Below are 21,934 nucleotides of genomic sequence, written 5' to 3'. Positions count from 1 at the left end.
ACCAAAATGATCTCTTTGTGTCGACATTTGTGAAAAACATTACAAACTGCTCTGGAAATTCCCGCATTTCAGGGGGTTGGACTAGATGACCCTTGGGTCCCCTCCAGCTCTACAGTTCCATGATTCTATGGTATATGAGTCCAGTAAAATTGACATTGTCTCTGATGGAAAGTGATGGCGATGCGGCCGTTTGAAGGCGGATATGGGACGGAGATGGTGGACCTGTCCGATCATTAAAATCTTTTGGGGAGAGGCAGTAAAGATAACATCAATAATATGCGAACTCAGCATTCGTCATCGGCCTATTCCTTTCTGGCACATCGCTCACTTTGGGGAGTTGATTTCCCAGTGTGATAAATCCATACAATTTATTTGCAAGGAGTTTCATATCAATCGGTCCTCCTTGCCTTTCTCACTGCTGGCTTCTTCCAGACAACCTGTTTATTTGGGGTTGCCAGGTGTCCTCTTTTTCCAGGACACGTCCTCTTTCCCAGGGGTAAAATTTCCAGGTGGATTTTAAAAAAAATACATTAAAACATCAGTCATTAAAAACAGGGCTACCTTCAGATGTCTTCTAAAAGTCAGATAGTTGTGTATTTCCTTGACATCTGATGGGAGGGTGTTCCACGGGGCGGGTGCCACCACCGAGAAGGTCCTCTGCCTGATTCCCTGTAACCTCACTTCTAGCAGTGAGGGAACCACCAGAAGACCCTTGGAGGTGGACCCCGGTGTCCGGGGTGAAGACACTCCTCCAGGTCTACTGGGCCGAGGCTGTTTAGGGCTTGAAAGGTCAGCACTAACACTTTGAATTGTGCTCGGAAACATACTGGGAGCCAGTGTAGGTCTTTCAGGACCGGTGTAATATGGTCTAGCTGCCACATTAGTTGCAGTTTCCAGGTAACCTTCAAAGGTAGCCCCACATAGAGTGCATGGCAGTAGTCCAAGTGGGAGATAACCAGAGCATGCACCACTCTGGCGAGACAGTCTGCGGGCAGGGAGGGTCTCATCCTGCGTACCAGATGGAGCTGGTAGACAACTGCCCTGGACACAGAATTAACCTGCGCCTCCATGGACAGCTGTGAGTCCAAAATGACTCCGTGACTGCGCACCTGCTCCTTTAGGGGCACAGTTACCCCATTCAGGACCAGGGAGTCCTCCACACCTGCCTTCCTCCTGTCCCCCCAAAACAGTACTGCTGTCTTGTCAGGATTCAACCTCAATCTGTTAGCCGCCATCCATCCTCCAACCCTCCAGGCACTCACACAGGACCTTCACCGCCTTCACTGGTTCTGATTTGGAAGAAAGGTAGAGCTGGGTATCATCCGCATACTGATGAACACCCAGCCCAAACCCCCTGATGATCTTTCCCAGCGGCTTCATATAGATATTAAAAAGCATGGGGGAGCGATTGAAGAATGGCAGACAAAATTAATGGACTATGCAGAATTAGACAAGATGACAAGTTGTTTAGAATTCGAAACCGGCGGAACCAGGAATTCCTGAAAGATTGGACTAAATTTGAGAAATATTTGAAAGACAATTGTGAACAACAAATCACGCTATTAGGTTTACAAGAAGTTTTGTAAGGAAATATTACGGAAATAACTTTGGATGGTAATAATTAATTGCTGTGATAAAAAGTAATAGCGAAGTTTGAAATAAAAGAAGAAATTTGAAAATCTTGAGATGTGGTTGATGGAAGTCAAAAACATGTATAAGAGATGAATATTAATGGATGTTTAAAAGAATATATGTAAAATTAAATAAAAGATATTATTAATAACATGCAGTTCCATGATCACTGCAGATGGTGACAGCAGTCACGAAATTAGAAGACGCCTGCTTCTTGGGAGAAAAGCAATGGCAAACCTAGACAGCATCTTAAAAAGCAAAGACATCACCTTGCCGGCAAAAGTCCGTATAGTTCAAGCTATGGTTTTCCCAGTAGTAATGTACGGAAGTGAGAGCTGGACCATCAAGAAGGCTGATTGCCGAAGAATTGATGCTTTTGAATTCTGGTGCTGGAGATTCCCATGGACTGCAAGAAGATCAAACCTATCCATCCTTAAAGAAATCAGCCCTGAGTGCTCACTGGAAGGACAGATCCTGAAGCTGAGGCTCCAAGACTTTGGCCACCTCATGAGAAGACTCCCTGGGAAAGACCCTGATGTTGGGAAAGATGGAGGGCACAAGGAGAAGGGGACGACAGAGGATGAGATGGTTGGACAGTGTTCTCGAAGCGACTAACATGAGTTTGGCCAAACTGCGAGAGGCAGTGAAGGATAGGTGTGCCTGGCGTGCTCTGGTCCATGGGGTCACGAAGAGTCGGACACGACTGAACGACTGAACAACAACAACAAATAAATAAATAAAAAGCACGGGGGAGAGGACAGAACCCTGAGGCACCCCACAAGTGAGAGCCCAGGGGTCTGAACACTCATCCCCCACCCCCACTTACTGAACATGGTCCAGGAAGAAGGAGCGGAACCACTGTATAACAGTGCCCCCAGCTCCCAAACCCTCTAGACGGTCCAGAAGGATGTTATGGTCGATGGTGTCATAAGCCGCTGAGAGATCCAGCAGAACTAGGAAACAGGTTTCACCTTTGTCATCGACCCAGGCAGTTTCAGTGCCATGATGAGGCTGAAGGCTTGCTTTCCTCTTCTGTTCTCCTGCCCCCCTCGGCAATGTATCACAGTTGCAGTAGTAAAAAATGAGAGTCGCCATATCGTCCTCTTTTTTGCTCTTCAAAATATGGAAACCCTAGTTAATCCTGATTTGCTCCTGCAAATTTGCAGAGAGGAAATACGGCGACCATGTCTTGTTCTTAAGCATTCGTTCCAATTTGATTCTGGTGAGGTTATGCGATGGCTCTGCAAACAGTGGTTACACCAAGTTTCCTAGTGCATTTCTCCTTACCACACACACAAAAAGAGTTTCTTGGGGGGGGGTGAGGAATTGCACTTGATGCTCATGAGTGCCAAACCCACTTTTATCAACCACTTGAATTTGCCAGTATGCCATTGAATCCCACGCAGGAAATAGTCCAGAAGGAGCTACTCTCTGGCCCTTCCCAACTGTCGACGGCTCCCAGAATTCATCTGAGCTGCCTCCTCGTTGGGCAACACAAACATTCAGAAATAAGTGTGTGGAGTCAGAGAGCATTGGTAACCTATGGAACTCATGCCCACCAGAGGCAGTGGGGGCCACCAAACTAGATATGTAAATGAAGCCATATATCCAAAAGACACTGCGGTCTCCGCTGACCTTCTCTGCATTGGCTCCCTGTCTATGGAATACCCTCCCCAGGGCAGTTCACCTGCTGGGGCCCTCATTATACGCTTTTACGCACCAGGCAAAAACGTTCCTTTTTTAACCAGGCCTTTAGCTGATCTTAATGACATCCAAGACCCTTTAGAATGTAGTTCTTTTGTTTTGTTTTTATTGGGTTATTGTTTTTGGTTTGATCTTATATGTTTTTGGTTGATTTTATATGTTGTGTTCTTGTTGTGAACCGCCCTGAGACCTCCGGGTATAGGGCGGTGTATAGATTGAATGAGTGAATGAATAAATGAATGAATCATCATCATTCCAAGAAACTGAACTTGGGAAAGGGCCTGGAACCTCTGGGTCTTTGCCTGCACAGAAATTGGGGTAGCATAGAACTGTACTTAAAGGTAAATGTAAAGGGACCCCTGACCATTAGGTCCAGTCACGGATGACTCTGGGGTTGCGGCACTCCATCTCACGTTACTGGCCGAGGGAGCCGGCGTCCAGCTTCCGGGTCCTGTGGCCAGCATGACTAAGCCGCTTCTGGCGAAACCACAGCAGCGCACGGAGAACGCCGTTTACCTTCCCGTCGCAGGAGTACCTATTTATCTACTTGCACTTTGACGTCCTTTCGAACTGCTAGGTGGGCAGGAGCAGGGACCGAGCAACGGGAGCTCAGTCCATCGCGGGGATTCGAACCGCCGACCTTCTGATCAGCAAGCCCTAGGCTCTGCTGTTTAACCCACAGCGCCACCCGCTTCCCTTGAACTGTACCAAGAGCAATGGACCGTACTTGGAGTGATGGAAAAACCCTCTGGATAGGGCCGTTGGTGAAAGAAAGAAAGAAAGAAAGAAGAAAGAAAGGAAAGAAAGAAAGAAAGAAGTGGGGTGTTTGTGTGTGGTGTGTGTGTGTGTGTGTGTGTGTGCGTGCGTGTGTTGAAAGCTGCTTCCAACCTCTTATCTGCTTGGTCGTGGAACGTATTGGATTGCGCGCCATACAATATTTATTGACGAAAGATGCTCCGCCGCTTTCTCCCAGATCAATGACTACGACGGCGAGCTCTTGAAAAACGGCCCAAGATCCAGCATAGGGAGATGAACCTTTTGTGTTATTAAATAAAGGCGCATCCACCACCCTAAGCAATTTGGAAAGAGAGCTTCAGGGCACTAGATCAGTTAATATTGCTGCACACCCCCAATTGCCAAGGGGCGAGAGAATCCGGGGTCACAGCGCTGACCAGAGTTTGCTTTCTTTGGAATGAAGGTCAGCAGAGACTGCGGTGTCTGTAGAATATAGGGTTTTATTTACAACCTGAGTCTAGGATGGAGGGGCTCGATACCCCAGCAGATCTGCTTCTCTAGTAGTCACAGCTTTGGACCAGCAAGTGGGCCTCCGGGTCTCCAGCTCCCAGCTTGCTTTTGGCTCAGCTCACACCCCCAAAATTCTGGCTATTGCTCTGCTACCTGGCAGCTAAATAAGGGAGGTGAGGAAAGCCCCCCATTCCCGAGCGTGGAGGCCCCCAGCTCTGATTTGCAGCTCTTGGGCCATTCTTTTGGGATGCTGATGAGGACACTCAAGTAGCCAGCTAAGGCCCTTGTCTTATAAGGAAATTTGCCTGTCCAGCTAAGCAGCCTCTTCTGCTGCATTCTTTCTTTAAATAAATATTTATTTATTCCAAAACTTTGATTCGTAAGATTGATTTTCACCATCTTCTCAATAGATATTCACTTCCCCTCCTTCCCTCTATACCCTTCCTTCCTACATTAAGGAATACTTAATGTCTTCCCTGATCGCCGAAGAATTGATGCTTTTGAATTCTGGTGCTGGAGGAGACTCTTGAGAGTCCCATGGACCGCAAGAAGATCAAACCTATCCATTCTCAAAGAAATCAGCCCTGAGTGCTCACTGGAAGGACAGATCCTGAAGCTGAGGCTCCAATACTTTGGCCACCTCATGAGAAAAGAAGACTCTCTGGAAAAGACCCTGATGTTGGGAAAGATGGAGGGCACAAGGAGAAGGGGACCACAGAGGACGAGATGGTTGGACAGTGTTCTCGAAGCGACTGGCATGCATTTGGCCAAACTGCGGGAGGCAGTGAAGGATAGGCGTGCCTGCCGTGCTCTGGTCCATGGGGTCACGAAGAGATCCTACTTGTAAGTTTATCTGACTGTTATACATGTGAAACTTGAAAAATTAGAATATCGTGGAAAAGTCCATTTATGTAAGCAATTGTTTCATTAGCTACTGGAGCTTAATATATGAGATAGACTCGTGACATGCAAAGCGAGATATGTCAAGCCTTTGTTTGTGATAATTGTGATGATTATGGCGCACAGCTGATGAAAACCCCAAAGTTGAAATTGTTAATTTGGGTTCTCATCAGCTGTACGCCATAATCATCACAATGATAACAAATAAGGCTTGACATATCTCGCTTTGCATCTCATGATGCTATCTCATATATTAGTTTCACCTTTTAAGTTGAATTACTGAAAGAAACGAACCTTTCTACGATATTCTAATTTTTCGAGTTTCACCTACCTGTATATCTTCAAGTAGTCTACAAACGAATTCCACTCTTCCCTCAGCGACGACTCCTCCTGCTCCCTAATTTTTGTCGTCTATTTTTGTCGTCGTCCTCTGTACATCCCGGCCCTCTTTGGGTCAGGACCTCATGTATCGGAAGGGAACTCTGGGCACCATCCAAACTGACCCCCCTCCCCACAAACCCACAGCATCACTTAATGAATAAGCTGATGCTGACAATGCTCTACCTAAACAGGTGCGAAACCTCCGGGAGCTTCTGTTCTCCGGCACGAATGCGCTAATGCGAGGTGGGAGTCGCAGAGGTAATTTGGAGCCTTGTTTGAGAAGCAAAAGCGGGCCGTCGAAGAGTAGCTGAGCATCACGGTGAGAGAGGCTTCGCTGGAGACAATTTGTGGGGGAGTGAGAGGTGAACTTGCTCTTCTGCAATTGCTTTGGGCGTCTCTGCAAACAGCTCCCCCCTCCCCCCCCAATTCAGCCTCTATCACGCAGGAATAAATAATGCTTTTTATCCGGTATTCCACTGATGCTTCCTTCCCCAGGCAGACACTCGCTGCATTAAAAGAGATAATTCAGAAGGAGAAAGGCTCTTCTTCGCGTCTCATTAAGTCTTTGGCGTCCGACGTGATGAGCATTTTGGGGCTCATTTGGGACTCGGCGAGGCAGAAGGAGGATCCTGACAGCCCCATTTCCTTGCCACTCACCCTATTCCTCTTCATCATGCCGGTTTACTCCGCCACTGAGCACACACCATGGTTTTCAAACCATGATAAATGGGCTGGCTTCTGTGTTCCCCCAGCCGCCAGCCCACCTGGGATTCCCTTGCGGATTAGGATACATTCGGCATCAAAGCACAAGGCTAGGCAACTGTAATGCCTTCTTCCAGGGCTTGCCCTTGAAGACTGTTCACACAGCAGCAGAGAATCTGCCTTATACAGAAATTGTTTTCGTGGCTACCCAGGGCCCCTATAGTTGTTGCCAGTGATTCAGTCTCACCCTCTTCCAACCCACAACAATATGTTCATTCTGCAGTGCTGCTTAGCTGCATTCTGCAACCGGGCTCAGAGACGGAAAGAGCGTGCAACCTGGCGAAGCTCACACAGGGTTGGGTTTCCTCCAAGCAGATGTCCCTGGCTCAATCTCCAGTGAAAAGGGATCTCAGTTAGGTGGCTGGGGAAGACCCATGCCTGAGCTTTGGGGGGGATCCACTGCAAGCAGGGGGAGATTCAGCTCTCATATGTTTTAATGTAATTTTAATCTCCCGTTGGAAGCCGGCCAGAGTGGCTGGGGAAACCCAGCCAGATGGGTGGGGTATAATAATTATTATGCACATGGCAGCTTTCTATGCTGGACTGGGGGGGGGGGCCCTTCCCAGCGCCCCAACCCAGGGGCACAGTTCTGGGCACACAGCTAGTAGAGAAAAGGTTAAATGTCCACATCAGCTGTGGAATCTACCTGTTTGTAATAAAACCTCCCGAAGTACTACCTGGTTACACCAAAGGTCCTGGGAAGCACTTGCAGTGACCTAGTTTGCGTTAATTTTCCAAGTGGTTGTAAACAGATCCATTTTTGCACTTTCTCTCTCCTATTGCTGCTCTCCTCGGATTCCTCAGAATGAGGGAGACCAGGGGGCTCCATTGCCACACTGGAGTAGGACCAACGAGTTGGAGTGGCTTTCCTTTCCCCCCCCCCTTTTCTTTCATTTTAAGGTTGAGCAACAACAGCACCTATGCAACAAAAGGAAACCTTTCCCACTTAGCAGCTATGATGCATCGCACAATACAGTCATGTATGTAACACTTCAAAGGGAAGAGAGGGTCAGATTGAGGAAAAGGGGAAAAAAAAATAGCATAATATCAGAAAAGTCAAACCAGCCAACATAAGAACCTAAGAACACCCCTGCTGGGCCCGTCAAGTCCAGCTTCCTGTTCTCACAGTGGCCGACCTGGTACCCCTGAGGGAACAGCAAGCAGGATCCAAGCTCAGGAGCAACTCTTTCCCCCCTTTGGTTTCCAGCAACTGGGATTCAGAAGTTTCCCTGCCCCCAAAAGGCTTTATGTGAGAGGTTCCCAAACTTTCGTCACCTGGAAGACGGAACAAGCTTTGTTTTCTCCTGCTCTGGAGGGCAGGACTCAAGCCATCATATGGCCTCGGTCCAGTATACCTAAAGGAGCGTCTCCACCCCCATCGTTCTACTCAGACTTTGAGGTCCAGCTCCGAGGGCCTACTGGCGGTTCCCTCTCTGCGAGAAGTGAGGTTACAGGGAACCAGGCAGAGGGCCTTCTCGGTGGTGGCGCCCGCCTGTGGAATGCCCTCCCATCATATGTCAAGGAAATAAACAACTACCAGACTTTTAGAAGACATCTGAAGGCAGCCCTGTATAGGGAAGCTTTTAATGTTTAATAGAATATTGCATTGGAATATTGCATTGGAATATTGGTGAAAGGGTGAATTAGCTTACCTGTATATATTTACCTGAATGTATTGTTAGTCCAGAAGTATAAAATAACTCTCTAAGCTTTTCTTTATGAAACCTCTTTGTAAAGCTGTGAACTTGATCTGCATTGCACTTCTTTCTGGCAAGCTATGACTAAGAGTCTGGAGATAACAGTAGAAGGTTGACCTTGCACAGAGAGTAACTGTCCTTGCACAGAGAGGAACTGTCTAGGTCAGAGATAGGATGGCCTTGCTGGAGTGCGCATGAACCAACTCAGGGCTAAATGTCCTTTTGCCTTATATGTACAACAGGAAATGTACAACAGGAAATGTTCCTTAAATGGACAAGGATGTACAAGAGGCAGATTCCTGGGTGGGGAGAGCCAGAGAACTGTCTATAAGAACTGTCTGAAAATTGACTAGTTTTGTACTTGCTTGGCTGTCTGAACACCGCAGGTACCTCTGCATGCAGAAAATAATCTTTCTCTCTCTGAAGCCAGCAGCCTAGGTGTCTTTTCTGCTTCCATGATTTCTCACCGGGCGCAACCGTGGGAACCCGTAGGGGCAAATAAGGCTCCATCGGAAACCGCGCCAGATGGGTGGGGTATAATAAATAAAATAAAATAAAATAATATTATTATTATGGCCACTAGTCAGGATGACTCTGCTCTGACCTGCAAAGCTGGAGGTGGCAATGTCTCTGAATCCCAGTTGCTGGAAGCTGCAAGAGGTCCCACTTGTGGGTTTCCCTTTGCTGCAACTGATCAGCAAATGTGAGAATAGGATACTGGACTAGATGAGCCCCCTTTAGCCTGATCTAGCAAGCTCTTCTTAAGCTCTGCCAGTAGGGAGAGTGTTGCTCTTGTGCTCAAATCCTGCTTGCAGATTCCCCATTATGGGCACTTGGCTGGCCGCAGTGAGGACAGGATGCTGCACTAGCAATACCAAAGAGATGATTGCAGACATCCTGACGAAGCCCCTACCAGAGGAGAGTTTCTGGGACCTTTGTGTCAAGCTGGGACCCTGGGTGGTTGAATAAAATGTATAAAAAGGTAAAAGGTAAAGGACCCCTGGACAGTTAAGTCCAGTCAAAGGCGACTACGGGGTTGCGGCGCTCATCTCACTTTCAGGCCGAGGGAGCCGGCGTTTGTCTGCAGACAGCTTTCTGGGTTATGTGGGCAGCAGGAATAAACCGCTTCTGGCGCAACGGGACACCGTGATGGAAACCAGAGCACATGGAAATGCCGTTTACCTTCGCACCGCAGCGGTACCTACTTATCTACTTGCACTGGTGTGCTTTTGAACCGCTAGATTAGCAGGAGCTGGGACAGAGCAACGGGAGCTCACTCCGTCGCGGGGATTTGAACCGCTGACCTTCCGATCGGCAAGCCCAAGAGGCTCAGTGGTTTAGATCACAGCACCACCCGCGTCCCTGAATAAAATGTATATATTTGTGTATGTTGTATTGCCTGAGAAGGGGTATTTAGGATGTAACATAAGCAGTCAAATACAACATTTCCTGTTTGCCTAGAGTGGACACAGACAGGGGGATGTTAGTCCAGCCAGTTGAACTTCCTGTTACACCTGGAGCATCCTTCCTTTGCATGTGACCAGGTAGGTGGGCATGACCTTTCCAGACCCCACAAAAGGTCCAGTCAGTTCCAATATGGGATGAACTCAAACCCTCTTCTGCAGTGCTTTTTTTTCCTGGGGGGATGCATACCCTAAACATTTTGCGAATCTTTGTACTTTTTGTCCATTTACTGTATTTATTTCCCCCGAAATAAAATAAAATAAATATTTTATTTCCCCCGAAATAAAATAAAATGGTGATTTTTCTTGAGACAAAATGAGAGTACCCCTAACCATTAAAAAAAAAAGCAAAAAAGCACTGCTCTTCTGTAACTGTAAGCTAAAGCCTGCCTTCAGGGATCCAGCTGTGAACTGAATGTGAGTAAACTTCTTATTGTTACATCCTGCAGATGGGCCATTGGCCTGATCCAGCAGGCTTTCCTTACGTTCTGAAATATTAGGAAATGCAATCAGCCTCCAGTTGCTTCCCCCAAAAGGAAACTGAACAATGGTTATAAGGCTGCAACCTCTGAAAATTCTCACCCACTGGAAGACTGGGATGCTCATTACAGTCCGATGCCTTTTTCAAGAAGCTCCAGCCTTCCTGTTGTTTAGAAAGGGTTAACCCTTCTCTATGTATTTTTATTTAGACTGTGAAATTACTGCTCAGCTTTTGCTCTCCAAGGTGTCCAGGCTGACAGTGGGATCCTAATGGAAACCGAACACGTCTTGCTCTTATCGTGGCAGGTTCTCATTTCCAGCCAGCTATGAATTTAGAAAACATTCGCCGCTGCAGAAAGATGCCTGTTGGTCACTGTTAGGAGGAGACATTAGGAGAATGACTGGCACTCGAGTGCCAAAGGAGAGGGATGTTTTGTCCAGATAACCCGCCGCGAAGAGCATTGCAATGTTTCTCCTTTCAAAACTCTCTCGTGCACACAGTCGTGTTTTGCAAATCGCAGGCATTCAGCAGCGTGCCTAGCAGAGGTGGGAGGTGATTTCTGACACTGAATGAGAATGCAGCACCCTTCCCACACGCTCACCCACCCCGAGCTGCTAAATTATCAGGGGGAAAGCAAGCGTGGGGGAAATCCCCCCTGGAGCTCATTGTTCACACATGCTAAAAACAGCTGCAGCTTGAGAGCCTTCCGAAACCCATTTCTTTGGAATGTTCCCTTCAGATTTTTGAGTTTCAATCATATAGCTTAGGACCCTCATACTTACCAGACCACCTCTCCTGGTATGTCCCGCAGAGGACCCTAAGGTCCATGAATAATAATAGCTTAAGGGTCCCGGGCCCTAAAGAAGCCACATTATCCTCTACCAGGGCCGGGGCCTTTTTGGTGATGGCCCCCACCTGGTGGAATGCTCTGTCCCACGAGACTAGGGCCTTGCAGGATTTAACCCTCCTTCCGTTGGGCCTGTAAGACAGAACTATTCTGCTGGCCTTCAATTTAGCCTGATCCTTCATTCCCTTTTCTATGAAGAAACCCTTCTGAGACCCCACATTTAAACTCTTCCCTGGTCTCCTTGCTGGCCCTAGCAGGACTAACTTGGACAGTTAGCCCTGGCGATGCCACATTTATGTTCCATTTTATGCTGTTTTTAAAGTCATTTTTAATCAATGTTTTGTATTTGTTGTTAACCGCCCTGAGCCCGGTTTTTATATTGGGAAGGGCGGGGTATAAATAAAATTTATTATTATTATTATTATTATTATTATTATTATTATTATTATTATTAGCACCAGGAATGGAAAGGATGCAAAGGGAGTCCTGATTCAGTTCCAAATTTTGTACAGAACACTATGCATTGATGGCCACCAACCTAGATGGTCTGAGTAATCTAAATTGGTTACATGTTATAGGATGATGTGCATCGATGCTTCTCTAAGGCACATAGAACCATAGAAGTTGGGATGCACTCCAAGGATCATTTAGTCCAACCCCTTGCAGTGCCGGAATCTCAGCTCAAGTATCCCTGGCAGATGTCCATCCAACCTCTGCTTCAGAAGCTCCAAGGAAGGAGAGTCCACCACCTCCCATGGGATTCAAAGTCCTCCCTGATGCTTAGTTGACATCTCCTTTCTTGTCCTTGGAATCCATCGGTTTGGGTCCTACCTTCCGCAGCAGCAGAAAACAAGCTGGCTCCATCTTCCATGGGGCAACCCTTCAGATATTTCAGGAGGGCACTCGTGTCTTCTCTTCTCCAGGCTAATTCTACCCTACCTGAAAACGCACCTTTTCAAAGCCACATGCGTTTTAGGGCACTACGTGAGCACAGCCCTGAAAAAGGCACACCTTCTCAGCTCCTTAATCTCGCCCGAGTCACCTGACTCACATGGGAGCACAGACAGGAAGACTCACACCCCAATTTTGGGACTCAAGATGTTGGAGAGCATGGCATTACATGTGAGGCGCAGTGTCCCCATTTATTTCCAGCACACCTGTTATGTACTGAGCTGAATCCTAGAACAATGGGATCCAGAATGCAGCAGTCTGATTGGTCCGCAGGAGCCACCCAATCCAGCTCCAGGTGGAAGTGAATCTGCAACCTGATTGGCCTACAGGAGTAGCCCGGAATTAGCCAATCACGTGGGGTCCATTGTGTAAATAATGTATATATAGCAGACATTGTGGGGAAACATTCATTCATTGCTACTATGAGATGAATAATGAGCAGGAAATTCACACTTGACTCCGAGTATATTTCAACACCCCTAGCTTATGGGGAGGCATCAGATACCGGCAATAGCTTTTAGGTTTTGGAGGTGGGGGGGAGAAGCAAGATGCTGAGCCTGCTTGGATGCCAGACCTGACTGGACCACATAAGAAATTTGATTGAGCACCATGATTCGCTCAGTGATGTGCCTGCAGAAGCATTAATCCACATCATCCTCTAACCAGTCTGGACTACTCAACCTCCCAAATTCAACCTCCCAAGCAGTAGACCTGCTAATCGATAGCATTTCCAGTGTATCTGAAACGCCCTCGGGGAAGAGAGAGGGAGAACATTCTGTGGTTTATTGGGGGGCCTTGGAGCCTTAGATTTTTTTTCTTATAATCCTCAGTCACCCTGCCAGCTGCTCCACCTCATTGCCTCCCTGATAGCCCAGCAGGGAGACACTTCTCCTGGCTGTCCAAGGATGCCTGCTCCTTCGCCTATCTGTCACCAGGCCCACGAGCTGAAGAACTGCCTCATTAAAATGAAGAACCATTTGGGGTTCGCTCCAAAAGGTGCTCTCTGGAGCGGAGGCACGTTGAGTCATCCTCTGCAACGAGGCACACGGAAAGTGTGGGGGCACCTCTGAAATTTGTTTGCTACCTGCACAAACTCAAAAGGTCATCTAATTAAGGGGAAAGCTCTAACCGGCCTCAATGGCCCAGTAGACCTGAAGGAGCGTCTCCACCCCCACACTGAGGTCCAGCTCCGAGGGCCTTCTGGCGGTTCCCTCCCTGCGAGAAGTGAGGTTGCAGGGAACCAGGCAGAGGGCCTTCTCGGTGGTCTGACTTTTCCATCTGACTTTTAGAAGACATCTGAAGGCAGCCCTGTATTGGGAAGTTTTTAATGTTCGATGTTTTATTGTGCTTTTAATATGCTGCTGGGAGCTGCCCAGAGTGGCTGGGAAAACCCAGCCAGATGTTGTTGTTGTTGTTCAGTCGTTCAGTCGTGTCCGACTCTTCGTGACCCCATGGACCAGAGCACGCCAGGCACCCCTATCCTTCACTGCCTCCCACAGTTTGGCCAAACTCATGCCAGTCGCTTCGAGAACACTGTCCAACCATGTCATCCTCTGTCATGCCCTTCTCCTTGTGCCCTCCATCTTTCCCAACATCAGGGTCTTTTCCAGGGAGTCTTCTCTTCTCATGAGGTGGCCAAAGTACTGGAGCCTCAACTTCAGGATCTGTCCTTCCAGTGACCACTCAGGGCCGATTTCCTTGAGAATGGATAGGTTTGATCTTCTTGCAGTCCATGGGAGTCTCCTCCAGCCAGATGGGTGGGATATAAATAATGAAAATAATGAACATAATGAAAATTATTATTATTATTATTATTATTATTATTATTATTATTGACAGGAATCTTTTCCGGTGATTCCTGTGTTGCAGGGAGCTGTGCTAGATGACTCTACAGTTCTAAGGTTCTATGTGCCTGGGAGAAGCATCAATGCACAGCAGCCTATAACATACAACCAATTTAGATTACTCAAACTACCAAGTTAAGAATATGATGCCACTACGCTGGGTGGCTTTAAAAGGGGATTTGGACAGTTCAGTCCTACAGAAATGGCCTGTGCTCACCGTCCCTCTGCCCAACTTACATTGCAGGGGGGCTGCAAAGGTGAAGGAGAAAATGAACGGAAAGCTCTGATTACGTATTGAAAATGGCTATGGAAATAACAGCCAACCATGATCACCTCCGGGAATCCCCCAAGCAGGGCAGGAGGAAAGCAGCCTCCCCCCTCCGCTACTGGTTCCGAGCAGCCGGCTCTCAAGGGTAGACTGCTTCTGCAGGTGGAGGTTCATCTACAAAGCTCTTGGGACAAGCCAGTGTGGGTAGTGGATAGGGTGTTCTGACTAGTACCTGGGAGAGAGCAGAGTTGCAATCCCGTTTAGCCTTGAAGCTCTCACTGGGTGACCTTGTTTGTTTGTGGGGTGTGTGTGTGTGGGGGGGTGTAAGTCACTGCCTCTCAGCCTAGCCTACCTCGCAGGGTTGTTGTGATGATTAAATGAGGGGTGGGTGGGTGCATGTATACCGCCTTGAGCTCCTTGGACGAAAGGTGGGATTTAAATGCAATGACATATATGTAAGAAACTTAAGCATGTCTCTGCCTTGCTTGGGGGATCCCTCGAAGCATTTGCTGCGAAACCAGGGTGGACCTGATCATTCCGCAGGGCTCCATAAGAGTAAGTCGTCCTCACCGACCCAGGAGCCTGACGCCTACAGAATGAAGCCGGCAGCGTCAAATCCTCTGTGCTTTTGGGTGGGGGGAACGAGACGGTAAGCAAAGCTCAGCACCAGAATTTGGGGACCCTCCTCCCTCCGCCCGCCCTCCGATGCGCCAGCTTGTTGTGTGTGCTGCATCCTGAAGGAGCTGGGCTACATCCCCGAAATCTCCAGAGCAGCAGCAGCAGCAGCTGGACCAGGCAACCGCCCCTCTCCCCCCTTCTTTGTAGGGTGCAGCAGCTAAGTGGTTAACCGCAGCCAGCAGCTGTAGCTCCAGCCGCCCCTGGATGAAGGCAGCGCGGAGAAGATGCTCCTCCGTTATCCCTGAGACACCCGCCAAGTTGCGCGCGGCTGGAGAGGCTGCGAGGGAGCGCTGCTGCACCAGCAGCAGCAAAGGATGGAGGTGGGAGGAGGAGGAGGTGGCGGCGGGGGGACCCAGGGCAGAGGAGAGCTTTGCCCGTGAGCCAGGATACCAGCCGGAGGGTTGTGCACAGAGAGAGGGAGGGAGAGAAAGAAAGAAAGCCAAGAGGCACTTTTCTGCGACAGCTCCTGAATAATTGAGGCAAGCGAGCGGCGAGGCAGCTGAACCGTCACACGGATCCGGGTCGCCTCTCCTTCTGGTCCAGGGAGGGAGGAGACACCGACGGCTAAGGAGATGCGCCCCGACTGGCCCGGCAGAGACGAGCAGAGGATGGGAGAGCTCTGAGCCCCCAGGAAGCCCGGCTGCGGGATCAAGACCGCCGCCGCCGCCGCCGCCGCCACTGTCCAACCCTGCCAGTCTGTCGTAGCGGCTGGGCTGGCTCAGAAGACCCCCCCCCCCCGGCAACATGGCCTTGGTCGTGCACCTGAAGACGGTCACTGAGCTGCGGGGCAAAGGAGACAGGATTGCCAAAGTAGCTTTCAGAGGTAGGTCACTGGGCTGGTGTTGCATGCGCAGGTCCTCCGATGGGAGCAAAACGTTCTCCGCAGGGGAGTCGCTTTTGGGCTGCAGCCTCGAGGACAGGGGCCAGGCCCAGGTGAGAGAGGGGGCTCGCTCACCTGCCTGCCACCTGGGCAGCTCCAACCCGAGAAACTGGGGGACTGCCGCCATCATTTTGCGCATGCCAAAGTTGGCTGGAGTTGATTTTCTTTCTTTTTTTTAAAGGGGAGGATTCTGGTGGCTCAAGTTAGTTCTGGTTTGTGTGGCCACATCTCCCAAAGAATTATAGAATTAACACAGTTGGAAGGGACCCTGGGACTTTGCTTGCCCAATGCGGGGCTTGAACCCCTGACCCTGAGATTAAGAGTCTCTTCCTCTACCGACTGAGCTATTGCGGGGTAGTCATGTTGCCCAAGTGGGTTATATAAATTAAGAGGGGAAACTTGCTCCAGATCCTTGCGAGACCCTTCGGAAAAGCTTCTATTTATCACATATTCATTCTCTTGCTACCGCACCTTTCCCTCCTCCATGGAGCTCGAGGTGGCTTGCACCCCTCATTTAATCCCCACAACATCCCTGTGGGGTAGGTTAGTCTGAGAGTGAGTGGCCAGCCCAAGGTGAGACTATGAGGCAAGTGGGGATTCGAACCCAGTTCTTCCCCAGGTCCTAGTTCAGCACCCTCACCGCTACACTGGCTCTCCCCACATGGAGGAAGTCGCAGTTGCTGAAAGAGCCTTGCAGAGCAGACAGTTCAGGGTCGCATCCTGTGCCACAACTGGGGAGCGGTAGAAGATGGCACAGGACTGCCCTGCCCCTCTGCCTGGCTTCAGATTCTTCCGCTGAAACTGCTTTCAAGAAGAAAGCAGCAAGCAAGGAACAGAGGAAGGAAGCGAATTGATACTGAGTCAGACCGTTGCCCTGTCTCCTTCAGACCTTTTTTCTGCACTGGCTGGCAGCAGTGAAAGTCTCCAAGGTTTCGAGTTGGGATCTTTCCCCAGCCCTAACCAGAGATGCCACTGAGGACTGTGTTTCCTGCTTGGCAGGGGGTTGGACTGGATGGCCCTTGTGGTCTCTTCCAACTCTAGGATTCTGTGACTGGATCTTTGTGCATTCAGAGCTGCTGCTCCAACCACTGAGCTTACGCCCCTTCCCCTATTAGCCTCCGGAATCCGGAGCCTTTTTCCTACAGTCTCTCCAGCCCTAGTGGAAATCCTCCAATCACCCCCTCCCTCATTTCTGCAGTCAATAAGCAACGCCGTATGTTCCAGCTGGCCTCTTGGGCCCAGCGAAGAGTCAGCGTGGTGTAGTGGTTAGAGCGCTGGACTAGGACCCGGGAGACCTGGGTTCAAATCCCCACTCAGTCTTGAAGCTCACGGGATGACAGCCGCAGCCTCTTACCCTACCTTGCAGGGTCGTTGCACAGATCAACTGAGGAGAGGGGTGAACCGAGGACCCTTTGGAGAGGAGATCAATCGTGGGAGATCAATGCAATAAAACCAGTGCTATGTTCTGTTTTGTGTTGATCGCGGTGCTGCTTTTTGTATATTTGCCGGGGTGGTGGTGGTTACTGTTGTGTTCGATGCTATCTTAATTGGTGGATTGGGGTGTATGGGTAGGGCCATAAAAACAAACAAACAAATAAATAAATAAATAGCAGAGCCCAGACTGGTGAAACACAATTTAAGAAGGATGTTGACAAGCTGGAAGTTGTGCAAGGGATCACCAAGGTGATCAAGGGTCTGGAAACTAAGCCCTGTGAGATGCGGTTGAATATTTAGCCTGGAAAAAAGGAGACGGAGTGGAGATAGGAGAGCCATCTCCAAATAGCTCAAGGGCTATCTCATGGAAGATGGAGCCAGCTTGTTTTCTCCTGATCAGGAGGGTAGGACTCGAACTCATGGCTTCAAGTTACAAGACAGGAGATTCCAACTAAACATGGGGGGGGGGGACGGGACATTCTGACAGCAGGAGTCGTTTGGAAGTGGAATGAACTCTCCTGGGAGGTTGTGGACTCTCCTTCCTTGGAGGTTTTTCAGCAGAGGTTGGATGGTCATCTGTCTTGGATGCTTTAGCTGAGATTCCTGCATTGCAGGGGGTTGGGCTAGATGTATTTCAGGGTCCCTTCCAACTATACGATCCTATGATTCTTTGCTTCTGTGCTTTTGTGAGGCGTCCCTGCCTCCCCAAGTGCTTAAATCTAGACTCTAAGACAGGGGTCAGCAACCTTTTTTCAGCCGTGGGCCAGACTATATTTTGAAAAGAAAAAAAAAGGAACAAATTCCTATGCCCCACAAGTAACCCAGAGATGCATTTTAAATAAAAGCACACATTCTACTCATGTAAAAACATGCTGATTCCCAGACCGTTCGAGAGACCGGATTGAGAAGGCGATTGGGCCACATCTGGCCCCCAGGCCTTAGGTTGCCTACCCCTGCTCTAAGAACTAGGAGGAAAATGCACCTTGTCCCTTTTTTCCAACTCCAGCCCAAAATTCTGAGCCCAGCCTTACCTGGGGAGGTGCTATGCATTGAACCATGCACTCTCTGCAGGCACAGCCTCCGCGCTGCCACTTCCTTGTCACGTCTCCTCTAACACAGCCTTTGTGCATGCATGTGTGTAGATTTCATCACACAGATATTGCCTCCGACGGCATGCACACATGTTCCAAACACATCGCTTGGCCCGGCTCCCCACCAGGCATCTACTGCATGGAGCGATAATTCGAGCTTTTAATTCCGCAGCCGTTGCCTCGACAATCTTCACCTAGGGCCCTGCGAGGTAGGCCAGCAGTATTGTGGAACCCGCCCTGTGGAACGCCCTCCCATCAGATGTCAAGGAAATAAACAACTATCTGACTTTTAGGACAACTAAGTTTGTTCTTGGTATGAGCTTTTGTGTGCATGCACACTTCTTCAGATACCTGAGTGTGCATGCACACAAAAGCTCATACCAAGAACAAACTTAGTTGGTCTCTAAGGTGCCACTGGAAGGAATTTTTTATTTTATTTTGTTTTGACTATGGCAGACCAGCACGGCTACCTACCTGTAACTGACTTTTAGGAGACACCTGAAGGCAGCCATGTTTAGGGAAGTTTTTAAGGTTTGATTTTTATCGGGGATTTTTAAATCTTTTGTTGGAAGCCGCCCAGAGTGGCTGGGGAAACCCAGCCAGATGGGCGGGGTATAAATCAATAACAATAACTATTATTATTATTATTATTATTGTTGTTGTTGTTGTTGTTGTTGTTGTTGTTGTTGTTGTTATTATTATTATTACAACAACCCCATACTGTGGGGGTGGTACTGAGAGCAAGCGAGACTATCTTGAGCAAAGCGTGAGATTCGGACTGGGCACTTAGCAGTTCATGCTGAGCTCAAATATCAGCTTTCACACCCCCATCAGCACCAAACACATTGAGCTGCTATGCTGTTTGCAGCATAAGAAGAAATTTCAAAGTAATTCCCATCTCTCAAAACCCAACAAGGGAAGTGCCTCTCAGAACACAGAATTAACCTTCGCCTCCATGGACAGCCGTGAGTCCAAAATGACTCCCAGGCTGCGCACCTGGTCCTTCAGGGGCACAGTTACCCCGTTCAGGACCAGGGAGTCCTCCACACCCACCTGCCCCCCGTCCCCCCAAAACAGTACCTCTGTCTTGTCAGGATTCAACCTCAATCTGTTATCCACCATCCATCCTCCAGGCACTCACACAGGACCTTCACCGCCTTCACTTCTCTTTGTTTCATTGCCTTTGATAAAGGCCAAGTGTGACTGAGTCCGAAACCCTATCGATGGCAGCTGAATACCATTTACAGGCAGCACACGGGGACCCTGCTCTGGATTTGTGTAGGGTTTACTGTGGTGTAGGTTGGATGGCGCCTTGTTTGCCTTCACCCCGCAACTCCTGAAGCCAAGCTGGTGCCAAATATATTGCTCTGATTTCCTCTGGACCACTCCAGCAAGGCCGAGAGGGGGGGTCTTGTCATCTGGTCTGCCCAGGACCTCTGGATGCACTGCCTGGGGAAATGTTGAGGATAGTAGGGGAGGATATATTGATTGACTATTATCCTCCCTCCCTCATGCTAGTGAGCCAGTAGCAGAACACATTCCCTTGTTCATTGCAGGAAACAAGTTGATGGATTCGTTAGAATCATTTGAGTTCAGCAGTCCAGTCTGGCTTGTCCAGGTTGGGTTGTTCCTGGTGAATCCCTTTTCAGGGGCGTAGGAAGCCTCTGCGCTGCCCGGGGAGGTGGTGGTGCGGAGGCACCCCCCAGGGGGAGGGACACGACGCATGTGGATGCCGCTGAAGCTTCCCCTTTCCCCCCTTTCCATGGCCTTTTTTTCTGTGCAAGGGGCGGGCCAGCGAGGAGGGTGCATCATGCCAGCGACAAGCATGACGCCCCCTCCTCGCTGGCCCACCCCAGCGAAAAAAACCGCTGGGAGGGGGGGAAAGGGAAGCAGAGCAGGTGCATTCTAGCGTCTGCTTTGCCTCCCCCTTTCCCCCTTCCAGCGGCTTTTTTTCTGTGCGAGGGGTGGGCCAGTGAGGAGGGGGCCTTCTTGATGGTCCAGGTCTCACTTCCGTACATTACTACTGGGAAAACCATAGCTTTAACTATACGGACCTTTGTCGGCAAGGTGATGTCTCTGCTTTTTAAGATGCTGTCTAGGTTTGTCATTGCTTTCCTCCCAAGAAGCAGACGTCTTCTAATTTTGTGACTGCTGTCACCATCTGCAGTGATCGTGGAACCCAAGAAAGTGAAATCTCTCACTGCCTCCATTTCTTCCCCTTCTATTTGCCAGGAGGTGATGGGACCAGTTAGGTGTCTTGACTTTGTTAGGTGTGAGGATATGTGCCTGTTTTCGACGTCTGCTTTGCAAGTGTTTCAAAAGCAAATTATTTCTGCATCCTGAATTGGCTGGCATGTGACTGAATCCAACCCGGAAATAGTGAAAAATCTAGGAGTTCTCTCCCTGTGTGCCTCTGTTTTGCACATAATAAAATGAAATCACGTATAACCAGCAGGGCTGTTATAGAACTCTGATTAAAAGGAGACAGCAGAGCAATTTCAGAAGAAGTTAAATAACGCCATACAAGGAAGCTGCAGTGATAAGAGTAAAATTCAATTTATGTGACTCTCGCTGGCGTTTCGAACATGCTTCTTATCTCAGCCTCTGTGCAGCAGCTGTAAAGTTTGCAGCTCTGAGCAGGAAACCCTTCTCTTGGGTAGACAGAATAATACAATCATAGGACTGTAGAACTGGAAGGGATCCCAGGGGTCATCTTGTCCACCCCCTTGCAACGCAGGAATCATAGCAGAAGAGATCCTGGCAGGTGGCCCTCCAATCTCTGCTTGAAAACCTCCAAGGAAGGAGAGTCCACCACCTTCTGAGGGAGTCCATTCCACTGCCAAACAACTCCAGCAGCTAAATGATGCAGCAGCTAAAAAAGCCAATGCAATTCTGGGCTGCATCAATAGGAGTATAACATCTAGATCAAGGAAAGTAATAGTACCACTGTATTCCGCTCTGGTCAGACCTCACCTGAAAGACTGTGTCCAGTTCTGGGCACCACAGTTCAAGAAGGATACTGACAAGCTGGAACGTGTCCAGAGGAGGGCAACCAAAATGGTCAAAGGCCTGGAAACGATGCCTTATGAGGAACGGCTTAGGGAGCTGGGTATGTTTAGCCTGGAGAAGAGAAGGTGAAGGGGTGATATGATAGCCACGTTCAAATATATAAAAGGATGTCATATAGAGGAGGGAGAAAGGTTGTTTTCTGCTGCCTCAGAGAAGCGAACACGGGGCAATGGATTCAAACTAAAAGAAAGAAGATTCCACCTAAACATTAGGAAGAACTTCCTGACAGTGAGAGCTGTTGGACAGTGGAATTTGCTGCCAAGGAGTGTGGTGGAGTCTCCTTCTTTGGAGGTCTTGAAGCGGAGGCTTGACAGCCATCTGTCAGGAATGCTTGGATGGTGTTTCCTGCTTGGCAGGGGGTTGGACTGGATGGCCCTTGCAGTCTCTTCCAACTGTATGACTCTATGATTCTATGATTCTACTGTCAGAAAGTTCTTCTTGATGTTTAGTCAGAATCTGCTTTCTTGTAACTTGAAGCCATGGGTTCAAGTCATTGGTTTGAGTCCTATCCTCCAGAGCAGAAGAAAAGAAGCTTGCTCCCTCTTCTGTGTGACAGCCCTTGAGATATTTGAAGATGCCTCTCCTATAAACTCTTAGTCTCCTCTTT

General features: G+C 48.9%; 1 protein-coding gene across 1 annotated transcript in view; it reads left to right on the top strand.

Annotated features, from left to right (window-relative positions):
* The first annotated feature begins 15,590 nt into the window (after positions 1 to 15,590).
* Positions 15,591 to 21,934, top strand: part of OTOF (otoferlin) — a 175,177-nt gene continuing 168,833 nt past the window's right edge. Inside the window, exon 1 of the mRNA XM_033145224.1 lies at positions 15,591 to 15,676. Coding sequence (XP_033001115.1) covers positions 15,598 to 15,676 — 79 coding nt within the window. The 5' untranslated portion in view covers positions 15,591 to 15,597. The remainder of the gene's footprint in view (positions 15,677 to 21,934) is intronic.

Source organism: Lacerta agilis, chromosome 3 (genome assembly GCF_009819535.1).
Source record: "Lacerta agilis isolate rLacAgi1 chromosome 3, rLacAgi1.pri, whole genome shotgun sequence".
In the NCBI taxonomy this organism is placed as follows: Eukaryota; Metazoa; Chordata; class Lepidosauria; order Squamata; family Lacertidae; genus Lacerta; species Lacerta agilis.
This window is presented reverse-complemented; position numbering and strand designations above follow the sequence as displayed.